The 23680-nt window shown below is 44.7% G+C and overlaps 1 protein-coding gene across 2 annotated transcripts in view; it reads left to right on the top strand.

Moving 5' to 3' along the window:
* LOC148513479 (ATP-dependent RNA helicase DDX25-like) overlaps window positions 1-23680 on the top strand; it is a 116388-nt gene that overhangs the window by 34990 nt on the left and 57718 nt on the right. For both annotated transcript variants that reach the window (XM_088481761.1, XM_088481762.1), the window contains 2 exons: window positions 12752-12887; window positions 14458-14550. In XM_088481761.1, coding sequence (XP_088337887.1) covers window positions 12752-12887; window positions 14458-14550 — 229 coding nt within the window. The remainder of the gene's footprint in view (window positions 1-12751; window positions 12888-14457; window positions 14551-23680) is intronic.

The raw sequence follows: 23680 nt of genomic DNA, 5'->3' as shown, positions 1-23680 counted from the left end.
CATGGAAAATGTGAGCTGTGTGGAGTCCTGAGGACCGAGAGACATGGAAAATGTGAGCTGTGTGGAGTCCTGAGGACCGAGAGACATGGAAAATGTGAGCTGTGTGGAGTCCTGAGGACCGAGAGACATGGAAAATGTGAGCTGTGTGGAGTCCTGAGGACCGAGAGACATGGAAAATGTGAGCTGTGTGGAGTCCTGAGGACCGAGAGACATGGAAAATGAGAGCTGTGTGGAGTCCTGAGGACCGAGAGACATGGAAAATGTGAGCTGTGTGGAGTCCTGAGGACCGAGTTTGAGAACCACTGGAGAATAGCTCATGAACAAGATATCTGGATGGTAACACAATTGCAAATAAAATTGATAGCAGATGGATCGAATGCCTAGCAATTGGTAAATGGGTACTAATGGTCTAGCAATATACATATATTAGTATTCGTGTCTTTGAACTCAGTCATCAGTGTCGGTGCCGAGTGGTGGTGGGATTTAGATGGGTGGGGCAGTGTCCCGCTCCACACTTATGACCCCTCAGTTGTTAATCAAGTGAAAGACGAGCAGCACATTAATACTTCTTATCTTTACCTTATCCTTGGAACCAATACCGTGTGGCGTGGTGGATACAGTGGTGCTTGGAGCGATGGAGTCCAGACTGACTTTGCAGGGGATGCAGCAAACGGCGCACTTTTTAAAGGTGATCCGCTGGGGGCGTCTACCTCTGCTTGGGGTCTGTGGTTGGAGTGGCGCTGTCGCTGGTCTCCCTGGTAAGGGTTGAGATACCATTTACTGCCCTGTCTACAACAAAATGGCCACTAACTGAAGGACTGAGCTACAGTGATTGACACTGTGTAATTATAGCATCAGATTGGAACACCAGAATATCACCACCAATAAGGTACAGATAAGCAGTATCAATGTGCTGATAAATACGAGACATTGTGATCATTTTTTATATTAAACTTTATTTAGGAATGTTCTTCACACTAATTAAAACAATTGGAGCAGAAACCCCACCCCCAAACCCTCCCATCTCCTGCAGCAGAAACCCTCCCACCTCCTGCAGCAGAAACCCCACCCCCAAACCCTCCCACCTCCTTCCTGTAGCAGAAACCCCACCCCCAAACCCTCCCACCTCCTTCCTGCAGCAGAAACCCCACCCCCAATCCCTCCCACCTCCTTCCTGCAGCAGAAACCCCACCCCCAATCCCTCCCACCTCCTTCCTGCAGCAGCTCAGTTTTTTATGTAGTGCCTGCAGGAGAGGCACGAAGTATTGGAGCTCTGACTTTTTCTTTTCTAGCCTATTATCTCCTTCTGTTCTAGGTGCCTGAATCCCCTCATGGAATCATGTTCTTGGGGAGCGGATGTTAGGACAGCGCTGGCAGCCGGCGACTGTCTCCCCCACAGCAACACGCTCCCGGCCCAGGAGAGGGTCACCAGGCACCTGCGGGTGCTCTAGGTACCTAATTGATTCCTTATGAGGCCCCCCGTTATTACTGGCTCGGCCGCCACCGCATGCGGGAAACGCGGGTATTATCACATGGCTGGGTGGCCGAGCGGCAATCTTATGCTGGCTCCATGTCATCTTAGTTTTTGTTTCGGCATCGCTTTTATGGTGGCCACTATTTTGAGGGAACAGATGCTGCACATGGCAGCAGCAGCCAGACAATCGGAACTACTGTTGCCCCTTTAACAACACGACAATGCATCTATACCCTCACATAGAGAGACAGACAGGTGAGTGTACTAAATCAGATTGCACTGTAAACTGGCGCAGCCTACTGCGGTAGTGCTGCGTGACCTAGAGTACAATTGTTTTTTTTTTTTACTTCAGGGTCCATAGGGGGTCCACAGGCTTGACCTTGGGGTATAGCTGGATCTGGATCCACGGACACCACGCAGTTAAAGCTTTAGATCCCAGGATGCACTGGGTCCTATCCTCTGTACCCCTCCCCCGAGCCACAGGTACCTCAGTTTAAGTTGGTGCCCGGCCGGAGTCAGGTCACTGTTTGCGCAGGGGGAGATGATTAGCAGGACTGTCCATGGGACGTCCAAGCTGCCGCTCAGTCACCTCGCCGGTGGCACAATGCCAGTACAGATTTGGGGAGCTCGGCGGGACCCAGGAGACTGTGCTAGTCAGACTCTGCGGGTTCCCCGGACTGCTGCCGTACCTACAGGGACAGGTAAGGAAATCTCGATTTTATGCAGTCTGTTGCCTCGAGTCTCTGGGGGCAGACCGGAGGTGCTGGCAGTGACGGCGGGCCCCCCCCATACCCCACGCATCCACTAGACCACATGGGAACTTTGGCGGGAGCGGGCGTCCCGGGGGTTAATGGCCAGCCAGGGGAGGCAGCCTTCTCTGTTTAGCGGCTCCTCCCCTCAGCTCAGCGCACCTTTCCGCTCGGATCTGGCGTTGCTGAGCTGCTCTCCTCCTACAGCCACACCCCCTCTGAAGTCTCCGGCGGCCATCTTTTCCTTAGCGGCAGAACAGATCTCCCAGGCTTTGTACGGACTGGTCCCCCTGCGTACCTCTCCCCTGCAGGGACAGTGTATTCAGCACTATAGCCCTCCCAGACACTGAATCTGGGCAGGTTGATTGTAGTGTCAAGGGTGCAGTGAGTATTCCTTTCTGCATGGCATGTGACTTTTGCTAGCGTTGACTGTTTCTGAATACTGTCAGTCTATGCCTAGCCCTTTCCTTTTCCTACAGCCCTGACAGGTGTGTGTAGGGAGGTTTCTTCTTTGATCTCACTTATATAAATTAAAGTATTTGTGAGGTCTGTCACATACAGTTGTGTGCTACACGGTACAATATTACTCGACCTGTGTGCTGCATGCTAGTGGGTTCCCTAGTTTGGCGCTTCCGGATTCCCATTATATTTATCGAAATGTATCATTGTGTGTGTTTGTATGTATGTATGTGTGTGTGTGTGTATGTATGTATATATGTATATATGTGTATATATGTATATATATATAATGTATATATGTATATATATATAATATATATTATGTATATATATATATTATGTATATATATATATAATATATATTATGTGTATATATATAATATATATTATGTGTATATATATAATATATATTATGTGTATATATATAATATATATTATGTGTATATATATAATATATATTATGTGTATATATATAATATATATTATGTGTATATATATAATATATATTATGTGTATATATATAATATATATTATGTGTATATATATAATATATATTATGTGTATATATATAATATATATTGTGTGTATATATATATAATATATATTGTGTGTATATATAATATATTGTGTATATATATAATATATATTATGTGTATATATATAATATATATTATGTGTATATATATAATATATATAATGTGTATATATATAATATATATAATGTGTATATATATAATATATATAATGTGTATATATATAATATATATAATGTGTATATATATAATGTGTGTATATATATAATATATATAATGTGTGTATATATATAATATATATATATATATATATATATATGTAATATTATTTCATTGAGTCAGCCATGTCTGACGGAGTTTGAGCGCTCCACTGGTCCCACTCTGCTCTCCTGCAGGCGCTGCGCTGCAGGGGTTGGAATGGAGGATTTTTTTCAGGATGGGCTATGTGTGAGGTGCTATCAGTTGCCTGGTCCCTCAAACCCCTCAACAATGGGTCAGGACCCTCCTTGGGCGGTATTTTCTCAGGTGCTGGTCTTCATTGCGGATCGCCTGGCGGTTCCGGACGTTCTCCACCCATATGGGGTTACCCCCAAACAGCCATCCTCCCCCCTCAGGGTATCGCGCAATTATTGCAGTCTACTCCTGGGCCTCAGACTGTTTCTCCCTATCAGGGCCTACAACTCTATGTGCAGTCACCTCCGGTATCTCAACAGTCTGTAATTCCCTTCCAGGGACTTCCGCAAACTGGTCAGCCACCTTGGGTGGATGTGTTCTCTAGTTCAGGCCAGAGTTTGGCGGCCTCATCTACGGCCTTTCAGACCATGCTACGGACTGCAGAACCTCAGAAGGCCTCTAAATGCCCTGTTATGTCATCCCAGTCTACGCAACTCTCAGACACGGACGTGTCTTCGGATGATGGGAAAATGCCTGAGGGGTCTGATTCGGATTTCCCTGTCCGGGAGGTGGAACCTAAATCATCTATTAATGTGCTAGCATTGGTAAGGGCGGTTCGATCCATACTTGACATAGGGGATGACGTTCCGGCCCCTGAATCCAAATACCCGGATTTCAAAAAGGCAAAAGTGACTTCGGCAGTTTTTCCTCTCTCTGACCAGCGGACAGACCACATGGCAGAGGCCTGGCAATCGCCTAGTAAGAGTTTTCAGTCGCAAAAACGTTTATCTTCAAGTTATCCGTTTCCCGCAGGTCATTGCAAAAAGTGGGAATCACCGCCTGCCGTAGATTCTCATGTTACTCGCCTAATCAAGAGTGCTACACTGCCTATGCCTTCCATTACATCCCTGAAAGATTCCACGGACAGGAAGGTGGAGATGTGCCTGAAATCGATTTATTCTTTCTCGGGCTGTGGTCCGTCCGTCCATGGCTATCTCTTGGGTGGCTAAGGCCATTGAGAGCTGGGCCAATGTGCTGGAGGATACTTTCACTGAGGAGGCTCCTGAGGCTCAAAGATCTTTAGTGGGCCAAATGAGAGATACAGCTGCATATATTGGCGAGGTGGCTTTGGATGCCAGTCTACTAACCTCCAGAGTCTCGGCTGCAGCAGTGTCTGCTTGCCGCTCTTTGTGGTTACGCTCCTGGGGGCGAATGCTGATTCCAAGAAGGGCCTGGAGGCCTTGCTCTTCAATGAGATTTTATTTGGCCCCACCATACCTGGACAAAATTGTAGACACTCTGGCAAAGTCTAAGTCAGATTTTCTGCCATCGGCAGCTGCGCCTACTAAGGCTAGGACACCTGCATTTCGGTCCTTTCGTTCTCAGAGAAAGTCCAAAGGTCAGTCTTTCCCTAGGCAATCGGCAGCCAAGTCCTCCAAGTCAGGGCTCGACAAAACCCGGGGGCCAGGTCGCCATGGCAACCAGATTTTCAGCAACCCCCGGGCCCTGTAGTCAGTGGCGGGCTGGGCCGGGGGGCAGTGTGCCCCCTGGGCCCGCAGCGCCATGCTGGCCGCGCGCAGTCTGTGTCTCTGTGACACAGACTGCACTGCGCGCTACACAGTGACTGACAGACACACAGCCGCCGGCGCCGGCAGCTGTGTGTTTGTTTTGAGTGGCAGCCAATGAGAGTCTGTTAGACTCTCACTGACTGCCGCTGCGCCCACTGCAGGAGCCGCTCCATCTTCCGGCTCCAGCAGTGGGTAATGGGACAGACGTCATGACGTCTCTCCCATAATGCAGAGCGGCCCGGCCCGGGAGGATAAACGGAGGAGCGGATGGCGGCGGGAGGGGTAATTCAAGTAAGTGGGTTTTTTTTATTACGTGTAGCACTACAAGGGGGAGAGCACTACTGGGCACTACAAGGGGGACTACTGCTGGGGGCACAACAAGGGGGGGGACTACTACTGGGGGGACTACCAGGGGGGATTACTACTGGGGGCACTACAAGGGGGGAGGACTACTACTGGGGACACTACAATTGGGGAGGACTACTACTGGGGACACTACAAGGGGGGAGGACTACTACTGGGGGCACTACAAGGGGGGACTACTACTGGGGGCACTACAAGGGGGGGACTGCTTCTGGGGGCACTACAAGGGCTACTACTGGGGGCACTACAAGGGGGAGAGCACTACTGGGGGTACTACAAGGGGCTGGGGGGGTCTACTACTGGGAGCAATGCATACTAGGGGCACTGATTAAAGGGGCACTATATATGGGGACCACTGCAGCCATTGGAGGTGTGGCCGCTACTGGGGGCACTGCAAAGGGGGGTGGCCGCTACTGGGGCACTGTATAAGGAGGTGGTGTTACTAGGGCACTGTATAGGGGGGCGCTACTAAGGACAATGCATAGTGGGGACTACTACTGGGAGCACTGCAGAGGGGGGACTACTACCGGGGGCGCTGCAGATGGGGGACTACTACTGGTGGCATTGCATAGGGGGGACTACTACCGGGGGCACTGCATAATGGGGACTACTACCGGGGGCACTGCATAGGGGGGACCACTACCGGGAGCACTGCGTAAGGGGGACCACTACTGGGGGCACTGCATAGGGGTGCCAAAAGTGTATTCTTGCATCTGGGCCCACCACTCTCTCTAGTTTGCCCACTGCCGGCGGTGACTTTGCTTACACTGGGTTTTTTGGCTGTGGAGGGGTGTTCTTTCTGGGGGTTGGTTGCCTGGAGAGGCGAGTTAGCTGCTCAATAATGTGGCTGTAGGAGGGTGGTTTACCTGGGGTACCCCGTTAGTGGTGTGGCCATGGGGGTTGGTTGCCTGGGGCGTAGGTGCTCAGTAATGCTGCCCTGGGGGAAGGGGGGGTCTGGCTCCTACACTTTCATCCTGGCTCCTAGGTTTTAGAAAAATTTGTGAAGCCCTGCTCTAAGCCTAAGAAACAGGCCTGGAGCGCCAGACGTCCTACTTCCAAGCCGGAGGATAAACCCTCAGCCTGATGGGACGGGCCTCCCTCTGGGGGAACCCAGGGTGCGAGGCCAGCTTCTTCAGTTCGCCCAGTTCTGGTGCCACACCACCAAGGATGCTTGGGTAAAAGAAGTGGTCTCTTAGGGGTACACCCTCTCCTTCTGTCACAGACCTCCCCACCAGTTCTTCTGCACGAGTCTTTCTCAGGACGAGAAAGGCCTTGCAGATTTGGGAAGCCATAGAGTCCTTGCTGAAAGCAGGGGTCATTGTTCCAGCCCCGCTTTCTCAGCGCGGGACTGGTTACCACTCTACTCTGTTTTTGGTTCAAAAACCCAATTGGTCTCATCGGCCCATCCTCAACCTAAAATCGCTGAACAAGTTCCTCAGAGTGCCCAGATTCAGGATGGAAACTTTACAATCCATCATTCTGGCAATGGAACGTGGGCATTACATGGTATCACTGGACATTCAGAATGCATACCTTCATGTTCCCATAGCGCCTTCTCACCAGCGGTATCTACGGTTTGCTATACTGCAGCAACACTTCCAGTTTCGTGCACTGCCCTTTGGCCTTTCCACGGCTCCAAGGGTGTTCCCCAAGATTATGGCTGTCATGGCCACCCATCTGCGGAGTCAGGGTATACGGCTTCTACCGTATCTCAACGACCTCCTATTGCTGGCGAGCTCTCCGGAAGTAATTCTACAACATCTACACCTGACGATCGCTCCATCATTCTGGCAATGGAACCTGGGCATTACATGGTATCACTGGACATTCAGAATGCATACCTTCATGTTCCCATAGCGCCTTCTCACCAGCGGTATCTACGGTTTGCTATACTGCAGCAACACTTCCAGTTTCGGGCACTGCCCTTTTGGCCTTTCCACGGCTCCAAGGGTGTTCCCCAAGATTATGGCTGTCATGGCCACCCATCTGCGGAGTCAGGGTATACGGCTTCTACCGTATCTCAACGACCTCCTATTGCTGGCGAGCTCTCCGGAAGTAATTCTACAACATCTACACCTGACGATCGCTTGTTTGCAAGCGCTCGGGTGGCTGATAAATTGGAAGTCCTCCCTAATTCCCTCACAGAGATTGGTTCATTTGGAAGCCCTTCTGGATTCTCATCAGCAGAGGATCTTTCTTACCCCAGAAAAGATCTCCTCCCCTGCAACTGCGGGTGCGCAGTTGCCTGAACAGTTGCTGGGTGTCTGTTCACTCGGCAATGTGGCTTCTAGGGTCCATGGTGTACGCATTCGACATGGTGGAATATGCCCAGTTCCATTCCAGACCCCTGCAGGGGTTGATCATATCCAAATGGAACGGGTTACCACATCGGATCAGGACTTAGATGCTGGTGCTGCCTCCGGAGGGGTGCCTGTCCCTGTCTTGATGGCTTCAGACAAGCCATCTCACCAGGGGTCTCCCCTTTTGGATCACGGACTGGGTTCTTCTGACAACAGATCCTAGTCTCCAGGGTTGGAGCACAGTGACAGGTCCGCACTTGCTTCAGGACTGGCTTACAAAGCGATTCTCCCAATCAACATTCTGGAGCTTCAGGTCGTGTACAGGGCCTTCCAGTTGTCTGGTCACGTTCTTCTTCGGGAAAGAGCCGTGCAGGTTCAGTCCAACAATGCCATCACGTTGGCGTACATCCATCATCAAGGGGGCACTCTTAAGTCGGGCAGCGATGACAGCGGTGTCTCGCATCCTCTCTTGGGCAGAGTGCCACCTCCCAGCAATCTCGGCAGTGTTCATCCCAGGAGTCCTCATTTGGGAAGCGGACTTCCTCAACCATCACGACGTGCATCTGGGGGAATGGTATCTTCACCAAGAGGTGTTTCAACTCCTTGTGGACAAATGTGGCCCCCCAAAAGTGGACCTCATGGCCTCCCGTCACAAGTTACCAGCGTACGGGTCCAGAACAAGAGATACCGAAGCAAGCATGGTGGACGCTCTGTCAGTGAAGTGGGCCTTCCAGTTTGCGTACCTGTTTTCTCCAGTATCTCTGCTTCCTTGGGTTCTTCGGAGTTTCAAGCAAGACGGAGGCATGGTCCTGCTGGTATCTCCAGCTTGGCCCAGGCATCCTGGTACTCAGATCTTTTGAGTCTCTCCATCGTCACTCCGTTACAGCTGCCTCAGCGCCCGGACCTGTTGTCTCAGGTTCCGTGCCTTTACCTGGATCTGGGTCGTCTGTCTTTGACGACGTGGCTCTTGAGACATCCATTTTAAGATCCAAGGGCTTCTCTAGCTCTGTCATCAGCACAATGCTTCGGGCACGTAAGCCTGCCTCAGCCAGTATCTACCACGGAGTGTGGCACACTTTTTTCCTGTGGCGTAGCGCCGGAAATTACGATCCTCAGGTGTTTCGTATTTCGAGATTTTTGGTATTCCTTCAGGCTGGTTTGGACCTAGGCCTACGTCTGGCCTCGTTAAAAGTGCATGTTTCTGCACTATCTGTGTGGTTCCAGCGAACGATAGCTCCGCTCCCGGATATCTGCACCTTTTTACTGGATGTCCTCCGGATTCAGCCTCCCTTTGTTCCTCCTGTGGTGCCTTGGGATTTGGCGGTAGTTCTTTAAGCTCTCCAGGGTCCTCCTTTTGAACCGCTTGATTCGGTGGAGCTCAAGTGGTTGACGGCTAAGTCGCTTTTTCTCCTGGCGATTGCTTCGGCCAAGAGGGTTTCAGAATTGGGGGCACTCTTGTCGTCCTCTTTTTCTGATATTTCACCAGGACAGGGCTGTGCTTCGCACTCGACCTGGTTTTCTACCTAAGGTGGTCTTTAATTTCCACATTAATCAGGAAATTGTACCGACCTTTCAGTCACCAGGCCTCTCGGCTGGTGAGGCCTCCTTGGATGTGGTCCGTGCTCTCAGGATCTATGTGGATCGGACCAGTTCCCTTCGTAAATCGAATTTCTTATTTGTACTCTTTGGATTTCACGAGGGGATGGCCAGCCAACAAACAAACTTTGGCTAGATGGCTTCGTATGACTAACTCAGAGGCTTATACACACTCAGGCCTGCCGGTTCCGGCTTCTGTTAAGGCTCATTCTACTCTTGTCTGTGGGCCCCTCGTGGGCATCTCGCTGCGAGCTAACAAAGGTAAGTTCTTACCATATCTCTTTTTTCAAAGCCCTTTCAGGATCATTACTAGGAGCACAGCCTTCTGCTGGCTCCCAGTCCGCTTACATTGTCTTTAAAGCAGCCGCCATTTTGGCAGAGCCGCGCCTTGCGTTCTAGCCGAGCGGCAGGTTACTGTTTTTAAGCCGACCGGAGCTTGCTCCTTTAGTCTTCGGTTCTCTTTGAAGACATCACCGGGATCACAGCGTTCTGCTGACTACCTTCCATTTTGTTTTGGTGCCTTTTTCATAGTGGTCACCATCTTTGGGAAGAGGAGGTTAATCATATAGAACCCCTCCTCCATGAGGATTCAATAGCAGTGGCATTGGGAGGACACTTAGTTTATTGCTTCTGCACCTGGTCATCACATAGCTATAAGGACGGTGACGTCTCCAGGAGCTGCGGCGCCCATCACTGTCTACTGCCAGTAGTGCTGGATGGGTTGAACAGAGTTGCCAAAGACCCAAGCAGGCCCCTGGTACCGGCACTTCCCGGTAAGTTGCTTTCAGTTCATGTCCCTAATTGTCAGGCAACAGCATTCCTGTAAAGGCTACAGCCCCTCTTAGGTAGTGCTTAACTCTACTCTACCTTACTAGGGGAAAGTGTTTCATATTAGGAAGAGGTGGACCAGCTTGGTGGGGCTCGTTTAGAGCCACTCAGGACCTTGTTAACGGGCTTCTCCCTGTCATCAGTCTTTACTATCCTGGATGGCTAGACGCATATGGTGACTGCCACCATTATTAACGTCCCCACCAGCATGTTTTGTCTGCATTTTCACATATAACTGTTGGACACTAGCCACTGTGGTTTACCTCACGTGGCAGGCAGGGGGTAGCATGTAGCCATTCCCAGGTACGACAGGGACACCCCTGCAAATCAGTGTCCTGGACCTGTGACTAAAGACTCACTCACAGTACCTACCCCGGATTTTGAACCTACGGATTCTGCACAGGGGGTTGCAGATTTGTCCGGTTCAAGTAGTGGCTGCAGGGCTCGTGCCCATGGCTCTGAACTACTTGCTGAGGGTTAAGTTCTGTTGGCTTTTGGACACTACTGATGTCTCTGGCCAATCCAGTTGGGTCATGTCTTTAGCCCTTGGAATGCAGCCCAAATGTGTTATTTTTCCAGCCTTCCGGGAACATTATTTTGGTGCTCTTGGGTTGAGTTTCTGTATTGTACTCCTTGGAGTGATCTGGAGTCCTCGGCAGGAGCTCTATGTGCCATTTTGAGATTAGTTATTGTCTTTCTGTATTGCAGGCCAGTAATGTTAGCCAAAATTGCTGTTCTTGGGCAAATCCTTAGCCGGAATTACCTTTGCTGGGCAAGCCCTTCTAGTTGCTTCTGATTTTTCAGATAGATGCAGACTTGGCTGCACACTTCTTTGGAGGGGCGGGCCTGCCATATGGCGCACCTGTTTATAGTTGGGTGGGTGGTTGCGCTCCTGGGTGCAGGTTCTACTGACGCTTCTAATATTGGAGATGTCCATGTTCCAGACTTTTTCCAGTTTCTCCTGAAGCTCTGGTGCACTGCTCAGGATTGTGTGTGCATTAATTTTCCTTCCTGCGGATTTCCTTCTATCAATGCTTCTAGGTAGCACATTGCAGTATTGTAGTCAGGGTGTCCAGGTCAGTTTGTGTTTTGAATGTCTTCCTTGGTCAGGTCGTGTTGGTATCTGTACGGTTTCCCAGTATTTTTTTATTTTTTTTGGTTTTCAGCCCTTTTCTGCTTTCCAAGGCTGTTTTACTCTGGAGCTTTTTGTTAGCTACTACACTTGGTGGCTGTGCTCCTGTGTACTTTTACCTAATTTCAGTCATTAGACTGTTCTGTTCGGACTACGCTTGTAGTAATAGCATGGTGGGCCACTCTTAGGTTTCAGCTTATAGTTTAATATGGCCATCTCAGCCCGCTTCCATGGTGTCTCCTTTCCTTGTTTCGGGAAGGGTTCTCTCTTGTTATCCAGCTGTCAGGTCATGTTTCTGCTTTATCGCTTCAGTTTCAGAAACGTCTGGCCTTATTCCATATGTTCCACCATTCTGCAGAATGTACGGCCTCCTGTTGTACTGGTCCCGTCTTGAGACCTCAAGTGACCTTGGAGACGCCTCAGCGAGTTCCTCGGTTGGCCTGCAGTAGCTTACTGTGACGGTGGCGTTCTGTTGGCCATTGTTTCATTTAGTGGGTCTCAGAGTATGCAGCTCTATCTGCAAGTTCTCCTTTCCTGATTTTTGACTTTGCCATCTTTCAGTCCTTTCTGCTTCTTGGCTGTTCTCTGGACTCTGCATGTTCTGTGGATTATGCGATGTTTGTTCAATGGTCGGACAACCTCTTGCTCTTTTAAGCTACTCACCAGCAGGGCAGGCCTTCCTCCAAGTGATCTGTGACTCACTGGATCGCTTCTCCTATTAAGTATGCTTCTGTCCTTTTGGGTCAGCCGGTGCCTGGCTTTCTTCGGGTGCATTCTCCTTGGGCTGTAAATGCTTTCTGGGCATCACGGCGGGTGGGGAGGTACCTCAGTGGAGCAGCGGTAGCAGTTTGGTCCTTGGTCGTCTGTACAGTCTTTCTCCACCTTTTCCTGGTACCACTCTTTGTGGCCTCGGGCGTCAGGTTTTATGCTCGGCCGGTGCGCAAGCTCCCTTTCTCTTGAGGCTTGCTTTAGGAAGTGCCACAGTCTGTGGTGTCCCCCATATTGAACGCAAGAGGATGTTTTGTACTCGCAGTCTAGTCCATTCCTCTGATTCTATCTGGGGGACACTACGTTCCCTCCCTAATTGTTTCTTGTTGGTTGTACTGTTGCATGCTGAGGTCTCCTCTTGGCTTTGTTAGATAAATGACTGAATTGCTGCAGGAGGGGTTTCAGCTCCAATAGTTTAAATAATTAGTTCCTACTCCTCCACTATCCTCTAAACCCACAGTTTGCATGGTCTCCAGATGGACTTAATGGAATTGATTTTGCGGTGAGTACAAATTTACTCTTCTTGTTTGTTACATGTCTTTAGTCCCTCAGCAGAAATGACAATAAAATGAATGACTGTATTTGTAGAGGACTCCGCAGAACGATCTCTCCTTAACAAGCTGATCCGCAAGTCAGTGGTGGAATCTTCTCACAATGTGGAAGTGCTGCAGAGGGATCCGTCCTCCCCTTTGTTCTCCGTGAAGACCTTTGAGGAGCTGCGTTTGTAAGTAGTTCTACTGAGGCGCCATAAGTAGCGGAATTTTACCAAGTCATTGGGAGTCTCCTCTTTATTCCTGTCCATGTAGCCCTCTGTCTCCATGTGCCGCACCGGGGATTGCACGGGCCAATAACGCACTTGTCCTCTGTCCTCTCATGTGCCCTGGCTAGCTCTTATGCTTGGGCATAGGTGACCACTGGGATCCCGCTCAAGCAACTTGCATATGTGGGCACTAAGGTGGCACCGTTCAGACAGATGTCACAAGAAATTTGGAAGCCAAACGGTCTCTCATTAAAAGCAAATTAACGTCCTCCCCCTTTTAGTTTTAATGGTACAATCCCAACAGCTCGCACTCTCCTTGCTCCTGCTGCTCGCCGGCCTAGTGTCTATAATGGGAATGAGATGAAACTGTTTGAAATGAACAAGTCTCTCCAGCTCATTATTAGTGGTCATTATTCTCAATCCAGGACAGTTCTTATAAATAGTGGTATGTTCCGCTGCATGTAATAGTAACACCCCTAATGTAGCCACTTATACCACATAGCCTGTACTCCTGGGCCTTCTAGATCCTGATCAGAGGTGCACGCAGTGTCCATGGCGTGCGCAGTGGAGTGTTTTTTTGTTTTTTTCTGTTTGCTCATGAGTCAACAGCGACAGATTAGCGACGGCGGTCGCAGAGAGGATTTATTGGCAAAGTGAGTGACGTAGTCAGCGTTAGGGGAATGTAACGGGGAGTGGATACAAAAATGCAGATTCTGGCGAGGCTCTGCGAATCCGTCCTCAGCTGCAAAGATCCCGGCGTCTTAGGTGAGACGCGCATTCTTAAACAGCAAAGGTTTACAGGTTCGATGTGTCGCCGATTTTTTTTTTTTTTTCGCTCTTGTACGTAAGCTACGAATGTGAGGCGTTGACAGGGTGCGTCGGGCCTGAGTCGGTATATTATTGCGAGTCTGCTGCGTATGGAATTGCAGCAGCGATGGACATTGCTCGAGTCTCTGAATCCGGCCCCATAGTCTTTACTCTTGGTACTCGCTGCTATACGCAGACCTGCTGTCTAGTTATGTTACATATACCAGGACTCAGACATTGGGGCAGATTCGGTGATGTCAGCAGTTTGCGTTCCGCATTTATCTGCCGGTTACAATAAGCTAATCCAGCTCCTGCCTGTACAGTCTGCGAGCAGAATCAACCTTATAGTCTCACGATGTTCCTTCAGCTTCTGTGCTTCATTGTATCTGCCCAATGTTCTCAGCGTGGCTCTCTGCCTAGTCTCACCCCTCTCTGTGTGGTCTCCTCTGCCCCAGCTGTTTCTCCTCATTGCCCTTCTATGAACCGCTGGGGTGACTATTGCAGTGTGAGGTCCCTCCTGTCCGCAGCAGGCTCCAGCCCCATTCTCCCCCCTAAATGACAGGACCCTTCTGCTAACTGGAAAAAACATAAGCCGAACAGCAGCCCATGAAAGGGGGCGTCAGATATTTTATTCTTATTCATCTTATATGAGCATATTGGTAATTGGATTTATACGTTGTGGGGGGGTTGTAAACTTATTCCATGAAAGTGCCTTCTGTCTCTGCAGGAAGCCTGAGCTGATACAGGGCATCTACGCCATGGGGTTCAACAGACCTTCCAAAATTCAGGGGACGGCTCTTCCAATGCTGCTCGCAGATCCGTAAGGAGAATAATGAGTTGAACAGAACATGAAGTGCAGCTATTGTGGCCAAAAGTCCAGCAGCAAATCCGATATTGTAATATAGTTATTAAAACCTTTATCAATAAGTTGCTGTGATAGCTGTGCTCCATGTAATAATTATGTCCTGATTATTTTTGCTGCACAGTGGGTAGTATTGCTGGGATATGCCTAAACCTCCGCTGCTAGGAGTTACAACCTATGTATCAAATCTAAACTTTTTGTATCAGGATAGAGGAGGCCAAACATTTGTGATATATAATTTTGTTCAAAGTTTTATATATCTATAAAATACGCAATTTTGAAAACTCCCAGCCTACAGAGCTGTGTGGCCCCTGATCAGTAATGCTGAGAGAGGTGTATAGAGAAGGGGTAAGGTCAGGTACAGGCACAGAGGATTATATCCACCATACAGAGAGCTACTCCCAGCCTACAGAGCTGTGCGGTCCCTGATCAGTAATGCTGAGAGAGGTGTATAGAGAAGGGGTAAGGTCAGGTACAGGCACAGAGGATTATATCCACCATCCAGAGAGCGCTACTCCCAGCCTACAGAGCTGTGTGACCCCTGATCAGTAATGCTGAGAGATGTGTATAGAGAAAGGGGTAAGGTCAGACACAGAGGATTATATCCACCATCCAGAGAGTGCTACTCCCAGCCTACAGAGCTGTGTGACCCCTGATCAGTAATGCTGAGAGAGGTGTATAAAGAAGGGGTAAGGTCAGGTACAGGCACAGGATTATATCCACCATACAGAGAGCGCTACTCCCAGCCTACAGAGCTGTGCGGCCCCTGATCAGTAATGCTGAGAGAGGTGTATAGAGAAGGGGTAAGGTCAGGCACAGAGTATTATATACACCATACAGAGCGCTACTCCCAGACTACAGAGCTGTGCGGCCCCTGATCAGTAATGCTGAGAGATGTGTATATAGAAGGGGTAAGGTCAGGCACAGAGTATTATATCCACCATACAGAGAGCACTACTCCCAGCCTACAGAGCTGTGTGACCCCTGATCAGTAATGCTGAGAGAGGTGTATAGAGAAGGGGGTAAGGCCAGGTACAGAGGATTATATCCACCATACAGAGAGCACTACTCCCAGCCTACAGAGCTGTGCGGCCCCTGATCAGTAATGCTAAGAGAGGTGTATAGAGAAGGGGGTAAGGCCAGGTACAGAGGATTATATCCACCATACAGAGAGCACTACTCCCAGCCTACAGAGCTGTGCGGCCCCTGATCAGTAATGCTGAGAGAGGTGTATAGAGAAAGGGGTAAGGCCAGGTACAGACACAGGATTATATCCACCATCCAGAGAGCACTACTCCCAGGCTACAGAGCGTGCATCCCCTGATCAGTAATGCTGAGAGAGGTGTATAGAGAAGGGGTAAGGTCAGGTAAAGGCACAGAGGATTATATCCACTCGTCACTAGTCACTTCTACAGATAGTGAGAATGATTAGGCAAGATATGTGTTACTCTGCCATACAGAGAGCTCAGAGATGCTGAGAGTTGTTTATATATCTATAGTAAGGCCAGGCACAGAGTATTATATCCACCATCCAGAGAGCGCTACTCCCAGCCTACAGAGCTGTGCGGCCCCTGATCAGTAATGCTGAGAGAGGTGTATAGAGAAGGGGTAAGGTCAGGCACAGGGTATTATATCCACCATCCAGAGAGCGCTACTCCCAGCCTTCAGAGCTGTGCGACCCCTGATCAGTAATGCTGAGAGAGGTGTCTAAAGAACGGGTAAGGTCAGGTACAGGCACAGAGTATTATATCCACCATACAGAGAGCACTACCAGCCTACAGAGCTGGCGGCCCCTGATCAGTAATGCTGAGAGATGTATAGAGAAGGGGTAAGGTCAGGCACACAGGATTATATCCACCATACAGAGAGCGCTACTCCCAGCCTACATAGCTGTGCGACCCCTGATCAGTAATGCTGAGAGAGGTGTATAGAGAAGGGGTCAGGTCAGACACATAGGATTATATCCACCATCCAGAGAGCGCTACTCCCAGCCTACAGAGCTGTGCGGCCCCTGATCAGTAATGCTGAGAGAGGTGTATAAAGAAGGGGCAAGGTCAGGCACATAGGATTATATCCACCATACAGAGAGCACTACTCCCAGCCTACAGAGCTGTGCGGCCCCTGATCAGTAATGCTGAGAGAGGTGTATAGAGAAGGGGGTAAGGCCAGGTACAGAGGATTATATCCACCATACAGAGAGCACTACTCCCAGCCTACAGAGCGTCCGTCCCCTGATCAGTAATGCTGAGAGAGGTGTATAGAGAAGGGTTAAGGTCAGGCACAGAGGATTATATACACCATACAGAGAGGCTCTCAGGCTACAGAGCTAAAGACATTAGTTATACAGTAGAAGTGACACTGTGCAGTTATACAGCTAGTATTACATTAGTTATACAGTACAGTAGAAGTGGCACTGTGCAGATAGTATTACATTAGTTGTACAGTACAGTAGAAGTGACACTGCAGTTATACAGATAGTATTTCATTAGCTATACAGTACAGTACAAGTGACACTGTGCAGTTATACAGATAGTATTTCATTAGCTATACAGTAGAAGTGACACTGTGCAGTTATACTGTGCAGATAGTATTACATTAGTTATACAGTACAGTAGAAGTGACACTGTGCAGTTATACAGATAGTATTTCATTAGTTATACAGTACAGTAGAAGTGGCACTGCAGTTATACAGATAGTATTACATTAGTTATACAGTAGAAGTGATACTGCAGATAGTATTACATTAGTTATACAGTACAGTTGAAGTGACACTACAGTTATACAGATAGTATTACATTAGTTATACAGTACAGTAGAAGTGACACTGCAGTTATACTGTGCAGATAGTATTACATTAGTTATACAGTAGAAGTCACACTGTGCAGTTATACAGACAGTATTTCATTAGTTATACAGTACACTAGAAGTGACACTACAGTTATACAGATAGTATTACATTAGTTATACAGTACAGTAGAAGTGACACTACAGTCATACAGATAGTATTACATTAGTTATACAGTACAGTAGAAGTGACACTGTGCAGTTATACAGATAGTATTACATTAGTTATACAGTACAGTAGAAGTGACACTGTGCAGTTATACAGATAGTATTACATTAGTTATACAGTAGAAGTGACACTGCAGTTATACAGACAGTATTACATTAGTTATACAGTACACTAGAAGTGGCACTGCAGTTATACAGATAGTTTTACATTAGTTATACAGTAGAAGTGACACTGTGCAGTTATACAGATAGTATTACATTAGTTATACAGTACACTAGAAGTGACACTGCAGTTATACTGTGCAGATAGTATTACATTAGTTATAAAGTAGAAGTCACACTGCGGTTATACAGATAGTATTACATTAGTTATACAGTAGAAGTGACACTGCAGTTATACAGACAGTATTACATTAGTTATACACTACAGTAGAAGTGGCACTGTGCAGTTATACAGATAGTATTACATTAGTTATACAGTACAATAGAAGTGACACTGTGCAGTTATACAGATAGTATTACATTAGTTATACAGTAGAAGTGATACTGCAGATAGTATTACATTAGTTATACAGTACAGTAGAAGTGACACTGTGCAGTTATACAGATAGTATTGCATTAGTTATACAGTAGAAGTGACACTGTGCAGTTATACAGACAGTATTACATTAGTTATACAGTACACTAGAAGTGGCACTGCAGTTATACTGTGCAGATAGTATTACATTAGTTATAAAGTAGAAGTCACACTGCGGTTATACAGATAGTATTACATTAGTTATACAGTAGAAGTGACACTGCAGTTATACAGACAGTATTACATTAGTTATACAGTACAATAGAAGTGACACTGTGCAGTTATACAGATAGTATTACATTAGTTATACAGTAGAAGTGACACTGCAGTTATACAGACAGTATTACATTAGTTATACAGTACAATAGAAGTGACACTACAGTTATACAGATAGTATTACATTAGTTATACAGTACAGTAGAAGTGACACTGTGCAGTTATACAGATAGTTTTACATTAGTTATACAGTACAGTAGAAGTGACACTACAGTTATACAGATAGTATTACATTAGTTATACAGTAGAAGTGACACTGTGCAGTTATACAGATAGTTTTACATTAGTTATACAGTAGAAGTGACACTGTGCAGTTATACAGATAGTATTACATTAGTTATACAGTACACTAGAAGTGACACTGCAGTTATACTGTGCAGATAGTATTACATTAGTTATAAAGTAGAAGTCACACTGCGGTTATACAGATAGTATTACATTAGTTATACAGTAGAAGTGACACTGCAGTTATACAGACAGTATTACATTAGTTATACAGTACAATAGAAGTGACACTGTGCAGTTATACAGATAGTATTACATTAGTTATACAGTAGAAGTGACACTGCAGTTATACAGACAGTATTACATTAGTTATACAGTACAATAGAAGTGACACTACAGTTATACAGATAGTATTACATTAGTTATACAGTACAGTAGAAGTGACACTGTGCAGTTATACAGATAGTTTTACATTAGTTATACAGTACAGTAGAAGTGACACTACAGTTATACAGATAGTATTACATTAGTTATACAGTAGAAGTGACACTGTGCAGTTATACAGATAGTTTTACATTAGTTATACAGTAGAAGTGACACTGTGCAGTTATACAGATAGTATTACATTAGTTATACAGTACACTAGAAGTGACACTGCAGTTATACTGTGCAGATAGTATTACATTAGTTATAAAGTAGAAGTCACACTGCGGTTATACAGATAGTATTACATTAGTTATACAGTAGAAGTGACACTGCAGTTATACAGACAGTATTACATTAGTTATACACTACAGTAGAAGTGGCACTGTGCAGTTATACAGATAGTATTACATTAGTTATACAGTACAATAGAAGTGACACTGTGCAGTTATACAGATAGTATTACATTAGTTATACAGTAGAAGTGATACTGCAGATAGTATTACATTAGTTATACAGTACAGTTGAAGTGACACTACAGTTATACAGATAGTATTACATTAGTTATACAGTACAGTAGAAGTGACACTGCAGTTATACTGTGCAGATAGTATTACATTAGTTATACAGTAGAAGTCACACTGTGCAGTTATACAGACAGTATTTCATTAGTTATACAGTACACTAGAAGTGACACTACAGTTATACAGATAGTATTACATTAGTTATACAGTACACTAGAAGTGACACTACAGTTATACAGATAGTATTACATTAGTTATACAGTACAGTAGAAGTGACACTACAGTTATACAGATAGTATTACATTAGTTATACAGTACAGTAGAAGTGACACTGTGCAGTTATACAGATAGTATTACATTAGTTATACAGTACACTAGAAGTGACACTGTGCAGTTATACAGATAGTTTTACATTAGTTATACAGTAGAAGTGACACTGTGCAGTTATACAGATAGTATTACATTAGTTATACAGTACACTAGAAGTGACACTGCAGTTATACTGTGCAGATAGTATTACATTAGTTATAAAGTAGAAGTCACACTGCGGTTATACAGATAGTATTACATTAGTTATACAGTACACTAGAAGTGGCACTGTGCAGTTATACAGACAGTATTTCATTAGTTATACAGTACACTAGAAGTGGCACTGTGCAGTTATACAGATAGTATTACATTAGTTATACAGTACACTAGAAGTGACACTACAGTTATACAGATAGTATTACATTAGTTATACAGTACAATAGAAGTGACACTACAGTTATACAGATAGTATTACATTAGTTATACAGTACAGTAGAAGTGACACTGTGCAGTTATACAGATAGTTTTACATTAGTTATACAGTACAGTAGAAGTGACACTACAGTTATACAGATAGTATTACATTAGTTATACAGTAGAAGTGACACTGTGCAGTTATACAGATAGTATTACATTAGTTATACAGTACACTAGAAGTGACACTGCAGTTATAATGTACAGATAGTATTACATTAGTTATAAAGTAGAAGTCACACTGCGGTTATACAGATAGTATTACATTAGTTATACAGTATAAGTCACACTGCGGTTATACAGATAGTTTTACATTAGTTATACAGTAGAAGTGACACTGCAGTTATACAGATAGTATTACATTAGTTATACAGTAGAAGTGACACTGTGCAGTTATACAGATAGTTTTACATTAGTTATACAGTAGAAGTGACACTGTGCAGTTATACAGATAGTTTTACATTAGTTATACAGTAGAAGTGACACTGTGCAGTTATACAGATAGTATTACATTAGTTATACAGTACACTAGAAGTGACACTGCAGTTATACAGATAGTATTACATTAGTTATACAGTACAGTAGAAGTGACACTGCAGTTATACTGTGCAGATAGTATTACATTAGTTATAAAGTAGAAGTCACACTGCGGTTATACAGATAGTATTACATTAGTTATACAGTAGAAGTGACACTGCAGTTATACAGACAGTATTACATTAGTTATACAGTAGAAGTGACACTGCAGTTATACAGACAGTATTACATTAGTTATACAGTACACTAGAAGTGACACTGCAGTTATACTGTGCAGATAGTATTACATTAGTTATAAAGTAGAAGTCACACTGCGGTTATACAGATAGTATTACATTAGTTATACACTACAGTAGAAGTGGCACTGTGCAGTTATACAGATAGTATTACATTAGTTATACAGTACAATAGAAGTGACACTGTGCAGTTATACAGATAGCATTACATTAGTTATACAGTACAGTCGAAGTGACACTGTGCAGTTATACAGATAGTATTACATTAGTTATACAGTACACTAGAAGTGACACTGCAGTTATACTGTGCAGATAGTATTACATTAGTTATAAAGTAGACGTCACACTGCGGTTATACAGATAGTATTACATTAGTTATACAGTAGAAGTGACACTGCAGTTATATAGATAGTATTTCACTAGTTATACACTACAGTAGAAGTGGCACTGTGCAGTTATACAGATAGTATTACATTAGTTATACAGTACAATAGAAGTGACACTGTGCAGTTATACAGATAGTATTACATTAGTTATACAGTACAGTCGAAGTGGCACTGTGCAGTTATACAGATAGTATTTCATTAGTTATACAGTAGACGTGACACTGTGCAGTTATACAGATAGTATTTCATTAGTTATACAGTAGAAGTGACACTGCAGTTATACAGATAGTATTTCATTAGTTATACAGTAGAAGTGACACTGCAGTTATACTGTGCAGATAGTATTACATTAGTTATAAAGTAGAAGTCACACTGCGGTTATACAGATAGTATTACATTAGTTATACAGTAGAAGTGACACTGCAGTTATACAGATAGTATTTCATTAGTTATACAGTACAGTAGAAGTGACACTGTGCAGTTATACAGATAGTATTACATTAGTTATACAGTACAGTAGAAGTGACACTGCAGTTATAGATAGTATTACATCATTTGTACAGTAGAAGTGACACTGCAGTTATAATGTACAGATAGTATTGCATTAGTTATACAGTAGAAGTGACACTGTGCAGTTATACAGATAGTATTACATTAGTTATACAGTACAGTAGAAGTGACACTGCAGTTATAATGTACAGATAGTATTGCATTAGCTATACAGTAGAAGTGACACTGTGCAGTTATACAGATAGTATTTAATTAGCTATACAGTAGAAGTGACACTGCAGTTATACTGTGCAGATAGTATTACATTAGTTATACAGTAGAAGTGACACTGTGCAGTTATACAGATAGTATTTCATTAGTTATACAGTACAGTAGAAGTGACACTGTGCAGTTATACAGATAGTATTTCATTAGTTATACAGTAGACGTGACACTGCAGTTATACAGATAGTATTTCATTAGTTATACAGTAGAAGTGACACTGCAGTTATACAGATAGTATTGCATTAGTTATACAGTAGAAGTGACACTGCAGTTATACAGATAGTATTACATTAGTTATACAGTACAGTAGAAGTGACACTGCAGTTATAGATAGTATTACATCATTTGTACAGTAGAAGTGACACTGCAGTTATAATGTACAGATAGTATTGCATTAGTTATACAGTAGAAGTGACACTGTGCAGTTATACAGATAGTATTACATTAGTTATACAGTAGAAGTGACACTGTGCAGTTATACAGATAGTATTACATTAGTTATACAGTAGAAGTGACACTGTGCAGTTATACAGATAGTATTTCATTAGTTGTACAGTACAGTAGAAGTGACACTGTGCAGTTATACAGATAGTATTACATTAGTTATACAGTAGAAGTGACACTGCAGTTATACAGATAGTATTACATTAGTTATACAGTAGAAGTGACACTGCAGTTATACAGATAGTATTACATTAGTTATACAGTAGAAGTGACACTGCAGTTATACAGATAGTATTACATTAGTTATACAGTAGAAGTGACACTGCAGTTATACAGATAGTATTACATTAGTTATACAGTACAGTAGAAGTGACACTGCAGTTATAGATAGTATTACATCATTTGTACAGTAGAAGTGACACTGTGCAGTTATACAGATAGTATTACATTAGTTATACAGTACAGTAGAAGTGGCACTGCAGTTATACAGATAGTATTACATTAGTTATACAGTACAGTAGAAGTGGCACACTGCAGTTATACAGATAGTATTTCATTAGCTATACAGTAGAAGTGACACTGTGCAGTTATACTGTGCAGATAGTATTACATTAGTTATACAGTACAGTAGAAGTGACACTGCAGTTATACAGATAGTATTTCATTAGTTGTACAGTACAAGTGACACTGTGCAGTTATACAGATAGTATTTCATTAGCTATACAGTAGAAGTGACACTGTGCAGTTATACAGATAGTATTGCATTAGTTATACAGTAGAAGTGACACTGTGCAGTTATACAGATAGTATTACATTAGTTATACAGTACAGTAGAAGTGGCACTGCAGTTATACAGATAGTATTACATTAGTTATACAGTAGAAGTGACAC

Source organism: Taudactylus pleione, unplaced genomic scaffold (assembly GCF_031769625.1).
Source record: "Taudactylus pleione unplaced genomic scaffold, aTauple2 ptg000278l, whole genome shotgun sequence".
NCBI lineage: Eukaryota > Metazoa > Chordata > Amphibia > Anura > Myobatrachidae > Taudactylus > Taudactylus pleione.
Note: the sequence above shows the minus strand (reverse complement) of the source record. Positions and strands in the feature narration are given on the sequence as shown.